Raw genomic sequence first — 10,995 nt, 5'->3', positions numbered from 1 at the left:
TAATTACACATCAACATCACAGTTCTGTTTGGATAAACTGGATACTGTGTCCTGGGGTGTAGACAGGGAAAAAGTGATCCCAATGTTTTACTTCCAGGTTTGAGATTTAAAACAAGCATTTGGACCAAAATGTTCACCGCTACAGTTACTTTCTGCTTTCCATTTTTAAGCCAAGGTATCTTCATAGAGTCCAACTAAAAGTCAACAGTTTGGCCTTTACAGAGTCCTTGTAAAATACTGCCTTTTAGTGCTTGGAGTTTGTGAATTGTCTCCCTTTTCTTCTTTAGGAGTTGTTCCCCAAGATTTCATCAAGGTTGATGTCTTTCATCCAGTCATCATTACCAGGCTCTGTCTTCAATAAAGAATCAATGAAATCAGCATCACTGTTTAGGGCAGGGCCCATGTTATCAGTCTGTTGGTTGAGAAAGTCAAAAGCTAAGTCATTACCATGGTCGGTTCCTTGAAAAGCCCTGGAACTTTGGTTGGGTGAAGGAAAACTGCCGGCTGTCAGGGATGATGGCTGGCTTATGCTTGTCCTCGACTGACTCAACCCTGTTCCTGACTGGCTCAAATTAGGCAAAATCTGTGTGCTTAGCTGATTGGGTCTGAGATTCAGACTTCTGAGTGGACCCATGTTTTGTCCATTTAACGTCTGGCTCATTTGGTTCATGGGTCTAATTTGCACTGCTGGTGTTAACTGATTAGGGGGAGCCACTGCTCTCTGGGAAAATTGCTGGCTACCTACCGCCTGTTGCAATGACTGGTTTGGAGTATAGGCTGTAGGTGTGCCTGGGGGGAAGCGGACTCCTGTAGATTTCAGCGCTTCCTGCTGTTTGGTTGTTGCTTCTTGAGAGGCCCAGTTTGGTGCCGTTGTGTTGGATGTGATCATTACATTCGACGTTCTCTGTGCTGGCATGCTTGCCATACTATGGGTTAAGTTTGGTCTTAATTGTTGCGAATTGCCAACAGATCCAGCTCCAAAAGTGGCCACATTAGTATTATTATTACTGGGCCCTAAAGTGGGTGGCCGGGGCATCAGAGGGTTGTTTTGATTTGCTATTAATTGGTTTGGGTTTCTGTGTTGGGTCAACTGATTCATTCCTGAAGTGACGCTGTATGTTCCAGGTTGATTGCAAGGCAGATTCCCATACATCCCTATGTTCTGAACTGCTGTGGATAAGGATGGCATTCTTGTCCCGTGAGAAGTAGACATGAGGCTGGAATTTGGAGTTAAAATGGTGTGTGTTGAAACTGGGTTTGCCAAAGCCTGGTTAGAGTTTAAACTCACTGTTGATGAACCACCTGAGAAAAAGAAGATAATTATATTAGTTCATAACAGTAGGTTATCTCTTCTTTTATAGCGATTTACGATAGCTTATCAGCTCTGAGACTGCCTTTGGGTGTAAGAACAAATAAAGAGAAATAGTCATCATAGCATATTATATAAAAGGAATAAGACAGCTCTTGGGGGGAAGTATCACCCTAAGTTACCCCTTGGTCAAGAGTGTACACATTATAGAAAGAAGACTGAAATAGAATGGTTCTATTTTTTAGGCTTTATTCTTCTGGAATCATTGAGGGGAAGTGATAGTCAATCTTCCATTTTGAATTAGCTTTACTCTGTTTCAAGACCAAAGACTACAACTTTGATTATCCAGCTGTCATGAAGTCCATGCTAGTGGTCACCCCTGGGTCCAAATTAGAACATGTGGATGCACCCTATACATGGCTACTAGATTAACAGTCCAAATCTATGGCCTTGAAAATCATGTCCAATTTTCATCTGCATCCCCACTCAAGAAGCTGCCATAAGACAGGTAAATTCCCATCTCTTCAAACATCTGGAATTCAGTGTAATCCATGCTCCAGTGATTATTTCCATACAGAAAGCACTCTGCTCTAGGAGGATTAGTTATTATCGCACTGTTATCCACACATCATGAACTACTTTCGCTCATGCCATTTCCTTCTCATATGATGCCCTTCTTACCTCATCAAGCCCTATCTTTTCTTCAAAGGCTCAGGCCAAGGTCCAAGTTCCTTCATTAAGCTTTCCCTGATATTCCAGCCTCCTCTCTCAAGCTGCATTTGCTCTTTCAAGTTTTCATTTAGCATTTAGCTTCTGTATTGGGAAATACATTGGAGCCTCAAAGTGCCAGCTACTTATGTTGATACCTGTAAATAAGTGATTGAATGCGGGACCACTCAATCACAGTCTGCTGAATGGGGTTCCACCTATCGGATAGTGATTAACTGACACATTGAAATCTTCCTGGCTTGAGGAGGTTAAAATCATCATGGCAAGACATCTTGAGAGGCAAAAATGGAATGCCAGAAAGATAAATAAAAGCGCCTGCTGGATGATAAGTTCCATGAGAGAAAGATTTTTTGCCTGTTTTTTTCACTGTCATATTCTCCAAGTTCAGTGGATGGTGCAAAGTAGGTATTCAATTGATATTTATTGAATGAATGAATGAATGAATGAGAGATTGAGGCAAAGATATAACTTGGAGAAAGATACTCTTTTAAAGTACTCACCCAGCAGAGAGGCAGAGAGGCACAGAGAATCAGAGATACTGAGAAACAGAGAACTAGACACACATATGAGCATCAGAATGGCAGTATGTGAAGAGAGCATGGTTGCAATTATAACCCTAGCATATCCCCTACTGCTTGAGGATAGCTAGCGTGGTACACACCTTGAAAGACTGAAGGCCTTGCTATTTGTTTTAAAATATGTCCCCACTAAGCTACATCCCCCTTGAAGGCAGAAACAGTCTCTTTATCTCCTTGTATCTCCAGGTTTAGCACAAGGCCCTGACTGTGTAGGGCAGTGTTTGATGAAGAGGGATCAGAGTCAGATAGGAGAAACTTGGACAATAACTCAGAGTGCACAGGCTGCTAATGAGATTAAGCAATGTCAAGCTTGGTATCTGAAGGTTTCATGAGAAGAGAATTTCCATTATGGAAATGCTATGGAAAAAATTTCGAGGCTTTAAAAATCACTGCCTCTAGGGACTTCCCTGGTGGCACAGTGGTTAAGAATCCGCCTGCCAGTGCAGAGGGCTGGAATCTACCTGGTCCGGGAAGATCCCACATGTCACGGAGCAACTAAGCCCGTGCACCACAGCTACTGAGCCTGCGCTCTAGAGCCCACGAGCCACAACTACTGAGCCTGCGTGCCACAAATACTGAAGCCTGCATGCCTATGGCCCATGCTCTGCAACAGGAGAAGCCACCGCAATGAGAAGCCTGCGTACCGCAACAAAGAGCAGCCCCCCTTGCCGCAACTAGAGAAAGCCCATGCGCAGCAACGAACACCCAAGGCAGCCAAAAATAAAAATAAATAAATAAATTTATAATAAAAAAAAAATCACTCCCTCTAGGTGCCCCCTATTTTAACAATATGCCTTGAGAAGGTTTATGAGGAGAGCTGTATTTTTAAACAACTAGAATAGGGAGAATTTCCAAAAAGATAAAAAAATATTAATCACAGTTAATATTTAGAAGCTCTTAATTTGTGGTAGAAATTGTTCTAGGTCATTTAATTTTAATTTTAATTTATTTTAATTTATTTTAATTTTAATTTATTTTTTATTATCATTTTAATTTATTTTAATTCATTTTAATTTATTTTAATCATTTAATTTATTTTTAATTTTATTTTAATCATTTTAATTTATTTTTTATTTTATTTATTTATTGTTTTGCTGTACGCGGGCCTCTCACCGTTGTGGCCTCTCACCGTTGCGGAACACAGGCTCCAGACGCGCAGGCTCAGTGGCCATGGCTCATGGGCCCAGCCGCTCCACGGCATGTGGGATCCTCCCGGACCGGGGCACGAACCCGTGTCCCCTGCATCGGCAGGTGGACTCTCAACCACTGCGCCACCAGGGAAGCCCCATACATCATTTTTAATATTAACATCTGGGCAAGGTGATTATTATAGTACTGAGATTGAAATAAAAATGATAAAAGAGTTTGTGTTGTGCTTGTTTATTTCTTCTCAGAAGGCACGTGAATTACAGTGCTCTAGAGTGGTGATTCTTACCCATCTGGGGGTTAGCAGCTGGTTGCTAAGGTCACCTCCCTCAGGAAAATGCCCATATGCACTGTGGAAGAGACTTCTAGGTCCCTCCCAAATACCCAACCTCCCTGTCTTCTTTAGAAACAGAGCCTTGATTTTGCAGCAATGTGCCCAGCTGAAAAACCACATTTGCCAAACATCCTTGCTGATGGGGGGTCCATATGAATAAACTCTGGCTAAAGGCAGAAGTTACTAGGTGATGGACTTCCCTGGTGGCACAGTGGTTAAGAATCCACCTGCCAAGGCAGGGGACACGGGTTCGATCCCTGGTCCGGGAAGATCCCACATGTTGCGGAGCAACTAAGCCCGTGTGCCACAACTACTGAGCCTATGCTCTAGAGCCCACAGGCCACAATTACTGAGTCCACGTGCTGCAACTACTGAAGCCCGTGTGCCTAGAGCCCGTGCTCTGCAACAGGAGAAGCCACCACAAGGAGAAGCCTGTGCACCACAACGAAGAGTAGCCCCTGCTCACCACAACTAGAGAAAGTCTGTGTGCAGCAACGAAGCCCCAATGCAGCCAAAATTAACAAATAAATTAATTAATTAAAAAACAAAAAGAAGTTACTAGATGAGTGTCCAAAAAAACCTACTTTAAAAAGGGAATCTGACTCATTTGGGAGGCCATTTTACCTTTTCCCGTCTTTCACCTTTCTATCTGGAATATGGATATGAAGACTGGTGATGTGGTGGCCACAAGGCAACCCTTAGGATGGAAGCTATATGCTCAAGAAGGTGGGGTAGAAAGACAAAAGAAGCCTGGATCCCTGATAACATGGTAGAGCCACCAAACCAGCCTTCGACTTCTATCCTTGGGAATCTTTTATATGAATGGGAAAAGAAAAGCACAAACATTCACCTTGAATTTGATATAATATTTCAGACGGCTCTTAGCTTCCCCCAAAGCCACTGATAGGCCATGATATAAGAAGCCATGTTCCAAATAATACCCATATTGTCTTTCAACCTCCTTGAGGACAGACTCAGAGAATCCTGCTTTTGCCCTGAAGCAAAGCAATCTTAGAGAGTGGAATATATATATCCCGTTCCTAATTTTAGTGGAAAGAGGCAATCTGGTGCATTTGAAAATGTTTAAATAAATGAGAACAACATATTGATTACTACACTTAACAGGACCAGAAAATATTAATAAACAGAAATATTCACTTCTTTAGAGAATCTCCTTTATGGCCTTAAGCAGAGAGAACTTAGGAAAATAGAAGACAAGCTTAGTTTACATGACAAGCTGCAGAGAGTTCTGGGCAGAAAGGCTCAAACATGCTGACTGGGGGAAGGCAGAGGTAGCAAAGGTTATGTTTAAAAGAGGTTCTTTTGGAGTTCAGAGAGTGGAAGGGAGGGATTTTAGGGGTAGTGTCTGCCACCTATGCTATATTGATACCCATTAAGAAGTTTTGCTTTATTTTGGGGGGTTTTTTTTGGTTTGTTTTTTTTAACATCTTTATTGGAGTATAATTGCTTTACAATGGTGTGTTAGTTTCTGCCGTATAACAAAGTGAATCAGCTATACGTATACATAGATCCCCACATCCCCTCCCTCTTGCGTCTCCCTCGCTCCCTCCATATCCCACCCCTCTAGGTGTTCACAAAGCACTGAGCTGATCTCCCTGTGCTATGCGGCTGCTTCCCACTAGCTACCTATTTTACATTTGGTAGTGTATATATGCCAATGCCACTCTCTCACTTCGTCCCAGCTTACCCTTCCCCCTCCCCCATGTCCTCAAGTTTTTGACCCACCTCCTAGAGAAATGGAAATAAAACAAAAATAAACAAATGGGACCTAATGAAACTTCAAAGCTTTTGCACAGGAAGGGAAACCATAAACAAGATGAAAAGGCAACCCTCATAATGGGAGAAAATATTTGCAAACGAAGCAACTGACAAAGGATTAATCTCCAAAATATACAAGCAGCTCATGCAGCTCAATATCAAAAAACAAACAACGCAATCCAAAAATGGGTAGAAGACCTAAATAGACATTTCTCCAAAGAAGATATACGGATTGCAAACAAACACATGAAAGGATGCTCAACATCACTAATCATTAGAGAAATGGAAATCAATGATACAATGAGGTATCACCTCACACAGGTCAGAATGGCTATCATCAAAAAATCTACAAACAATAAATGCTGGAGAGGGTGTGGAGAAAAGGGAACCCTCTTGCTTTATATTTTAAATGCAATCCACCTTTGGTATTTTTGAAAGACTTCCTAAAGACTTAATTTGCTTTTCAATTATTTTTTGGTGATAGGGCTATTTGTCTTAGGGAGATGAGCCCAAAGGTGGAGATGAAAAGATTGGGCACTATGTAAGTTACAAATGTGACTTTGAGGGAGAAAGGTCTGCTTACCTTACACTATCTGGGTCAAGATACGCTGTTGGGAGGAGAATGGTTGAACCTAGCAGTTAGAAAATATTTATGCTTTTTTGACTCTCACAGGTAGTCCTGAGAGCAGTGAAATATGTGAATAAGGAACAAAAATAAGCAAGAAAAACTGATGAGTAGACTAAAATAAATTCCAGTTTGGTCTTGATCTGATAGTTATATGGGAGCTAGAGAAGGAGTCTAAGAAAGATGTTACAATTAAATATGAGATGGGGGAAGGAGGAAATACTAACAACTGAACAGTTTTCTTCTTTGCACAGTTATGATTTTTATTAATTTTTAAGAACACTTACCAGAATACTGAGCTGTTGGCTGCATGTTGCCCACATTTCTTCTTTGGTCTTTATAATCTGGGGGTGGCCTTGTCAAATGTCTGTTTATCTGATCTTGTGGAGCAATTTTCTCCTTGAAAACACAAATGAAAACATATTAAACAGCATTGTTACTTTCTCAGTTGTAAAAATGTATAGATTCATAAAAGTAAGAATATAAGAAAAATTTTGCAGTCATAGTTGCGAATCATGGATCTTACTTAGTTTTTATTCATGATTTGCAGTCATAGTGGTGAATCATGGACCTTATTTAGAGACAAAATTTTCAATTTCAATTTCCTGCATGAAAGTGTAATTTCTACCTCTCCTTAACATTCAACATGTGTTTTGGGTCTTGTAACTACTCTCATTTTCTTTATTTTGCAATTAGCTTTCAGCAAGGACAAAATTTCTATGAATTCTGAGATGAGGATTTCTAGTTTTGTTTTGTAGCACACCTGATATACTTTGGTACCTATATATAATTTTGGTCCTACCAAGTGTGTAAGATGTAGGAATAAGATTGCCAGATAAAGTGTAGGACACTCAGGCATTCTATGTTTTTATTTGCTAAATCTGGCAACCTGAGATTGGAGGAGATAACTTATCAGATACTGATATAGGCATTCTGTGCCTATTACCTATTTTTTTCCCCCTCATAAACAACCATCGAAAGTAAGTATGGTTATTCCCACCTAAAAGATAAGGAAATGGAAGCTTCCTTAGGTTAAGTAACTTGCCCAAGATCACACAGTGGTAGAACCAAAACCAAATCCTGAGTCAAAAACTTAGGCTTTCCAGCCACACAATGCAAGGGCCTCTTGCTGCTTTGGTTCTCTGTGCCCCATTCTCAGAGCCCAGAAATTTCCCAGTCTCCCTTCTTTTCTTCCTTCTGGAATCAGCCACCTTTAGATCTTTAGAGTAGGTGAGTTTGGGGGCTAACAGGAAACAGGGGCCTTCTTTTTATAGTGTCAGTGTCCTCAGCCAAAGACCACCAGGAATGTAGAGGGAAGAACAAATCTGACTCCATATTAGATCTGGCCCTTTTCCTGGGCTTACTCCTGCTGGCTCTGCACCTTTTATAAAAGAATGTTGCCTACAGCCTGAAATATACAGGATAGCCTATTCTCAGGGCTCTGACCTTTAAGAGTCCATTCATACAGAGATAGAAAGTTACAGAACAGAGAATAACATTTGTCTTGTTGGAGGTTTACGGGAACATCTGACTTGACCTACATGGATAGCTGCAAAAACAAAGGATTCTGACGCCAAGAAGTTTACAACAGCTAACAATGCCCCTCCCTCACCTTCCTTTAAAAGTCCTTTGCTGAAACCCTTCAAGGAGTTTGGGGTTTTTTGGGCACAAGCCACCCATCTCCTTGCAGTAAACCTTTCTCTGCTCCAAACTCTGACGTTTGGGTTTGTTTGGCCTCGCTGTGTGTAGGGCACATGAATTTGCGTTCAGTAACAGGTACATACCTGTTGGGTTTATCACTCACTGGAGCCAGGAAGAAGGCACATCACGGGGGACCACAGGGTGTCTCAGCAGGAGTGTATTAGAAAGAACCTATTATAGGATTTGGGCTTTGACTGGGTGATTTAGGGAGGGTCTAAGGAAGCGAGGATTTGTTCTGGGTTGTAAGCTGTCAGAAAGTGAGGTTGATTCTATGACTGAGTAAAGAATTATTTGTCACTCATTTAGCAAAAGAGGGGAATTTTTCCTATTTTGTGAATTGCACAGTGACCTTGTTTATGTCTGTTTTTAGACAAAATTATGAAGTGGCCTTCTTTTGTCTCATTTTATCATGGTCTCAGAGCAATCCTATCTGAGCTTAGTGTTCTGTAAAATTGTTTACGTCCAACAGAGAACAAAATAGCCTGGCTGTGAGTGTGGTATCAGTTCTGGACATCAGGAGATTCTTTTTTTGTTTCTCAGGATGGGTCAGGAAGTTTTTAGAATGGCTTCACTGAAACTTTGCATGGACCCCAAAGCAACCCCCTTTTTCAAAGATAAAAATAATTGGCACAGGTATACAGAGAACAATATAATTATAGAAAAGTCAATAAATAGAAAAGAAAACCTTGTAACAGCTGGGCTCATTAGATGGAAGCCAAATGTGGGCTGCCTGATTTAGAACCCACTTAAACCATGTATTTCTCAGTTTCCCAACAAATTCCAAACCTTCTAAGTAGAATAAATCTACTATAAAGGAAAAAAAGTGGCTTTAAAACAACAACAAACCAAATTCAACTTCTTGTTTCTAAGGAAAAAGACTTGAAAGACTCACAGGGATTTGGGGGCCTCAAGTAATTCATATAAAACACAATTTTGATGAGCTAAGTGTAAATGAATCAGAAGCATATGGATTACATTTCTCTTAAATATGGGTTTACAAATTAAGGGAAAAAGTGGTTGGTGAAACTCTTTCTGGTTTTGCCCAAACCCTAAATGTTTAAGAAACAGCTTTGAGATGTTCCATGAACCCAAATGTGGCAATATGCAACCATTCCTGCTGTAAACTATTGTGCAAGCTGACAGTTTTGATTTTTATGCCAACATGGGACTTTCTGAAATCTTCTCTTTTTCAAAAGCATCTATCATATTTTTTTATGCAATGAGGTGTTTCTGTTGTTTCTATTGTAGAAAACAGAATTCACGCATGTGTGTGAGTGATAATCAGGCCCTTGCTTCTCCATGAAAGACTAGATTTCAAATCTGGATTTATTTTTACATACGTTCAATCTACTTATTGACTTTTTATTCTCCTGAGGGGTTATTTAGGTTGTTCAAAGTGTTAACATACACAGTTCTGGAAACTTGAGTTTCTTAAAGTACTTGTTCACAAATGAGTTAGAGTTAATGGCCTTGCGCATGGACAAGAACTGCCATGCTGTCACTTTGTGCTGAGGGGCAGCAAAGACCAGACTTCAACACTGAATGGAGACTGCTCCATTTGCCAGAGAAGGACATCCCCATTCTACGCAAGTGTAAACCCACAGGCCATCCCTGAGGTTACTTCTGTGCAACATGATATTTAACTTCACAACTAATGTCTCATGAGAACCCAATATCTTGGACCCAAAAAGCTAATATAGAAAGAATCTTCTGTTGCCCACATCTGTTCTGCTTCAGTTTCGCTATCTCAAAATGTAAAATATGGATAATTCTAGGACCTTTCTCATACTCCTATTGTAAGGATTAATCCTTTACCGTAAAAGCTCAGCATGGTGCTTGGCACATAGTAGGTGCACAAAACGTGCTGGTAATTATGATGTCCATTGTAACAAGCACTACTCATCTCTCTTCTTTGTGCTTCATTGGTGGGAAAATAATAGAAAGTACGGGATAATACACTTTCATGAGAAAATGTCTCAATTTAGGAGCCTATGTGGCCTTGCCAACTGACTGCAAATGACTACAAAACATATGCTAATGTAAAATGGCATCAAAGACTGTTTCTTCCTGGATATGCTAAAAAGCACAGGCACCCTCAATGTCCGCCAAACAAAAAGAAATGTGAATGGTTTATAAAAATCACAAAAACAGCAGCCTCATTCTCATTCATCTCTCACAGCTTAGCTACTGCCCTTTGCACCTGTCCCAGCGGTGACTCAACTGGGACTCCATGGGAGTTAGGACAGTGCCAGTACAGGACCCTCATGGAATGTTTCCTCGCCTTTTAATGAGAGCTGAAAATCCAGAAATTCAACCTCTGCCTGTTACAAGTCAACAAATTAGTAGTGTTGATGGGAATGGTGGAAGTGTACCCAGTAAGCCAATCTTAGATTGTATGTTTTTCTCTTCTACTGCCCTTGTTTCTTAGCTATTTTGTTTATGAAGATCATAAAAAGGGAGGGAGTGGGTAGGAGTGGAGATTTCAAAACTATGACTTATAGTAGAAATTAGTTGTGTCACTTAGCAATCCAGTCAGTGGTTCCCCTACAACTTAGGGCAACATTCAAGGTCACCTATAAGTTTACTTCTCACTATTCCTTGTTCAAGATCAAATAAGTTTATTTCTCACTATTTCTTCTCACGTGCTCTGGATTCCAAACTTAATTCCATTTGTCATTCCTTAAAAAACAAAGGATTGTTATGATTTGTACTTTTCACTATGCATTAAATATTTCATCATACAATCTCAGACTAACCAACTAATACACACCCAGGCTATACCTTTCAGTCTCTG

At 40.5% G+C, this 10,995-nt stretch overlaps 1 protein-coding gene across 2 annotated transcripts in view; it reads right to left on the bottom strand.

Annotated features, from left to right (window-relative positions):
• Nucleotides 1–283: 283 nt before the first annotated feature.
• Nucleotides 284–10,995, bottom strand: part of MAML2 (mastermind like transcriptional coactivator 2) — a gene marked incomplete at both ends in the record, with an annotated part of 357,427 nt that continues 346,715 nt past the window's right edge. For both annotated transcript variants that reach the window (XM_082844841.1, XM_082844842.1), the window contains 2 exons: nt 284–1,302; nt 6,788–6,899. In XM_082844841.1, the coding sequence (XP_082700967.1) occupies nt 284–1,302; nt 6,788–6,899 (1,131 nt within the window). The remainder of the gene's footprint in view (nt 1,303–6,787; nt 6,900–10,995) is intronic.

This window comes from Leucopleurus acutus (assembly GCF_964270905.1).
Source record: "Leucopleurus acutus genome assembly, chromosome: 8".
Lineage (NCBI taxonomy): Eukaryota > Metazoa > Chordata > Mammalia > Artiodactyla > Delphinidae > Leucopleurus > Leucopleurus acutus.
The sequence above is the reverse complement of the archived record's forward strand: the minus strand, read 5'-3'. Positions and strand labels throughout refer to the sequence as shown.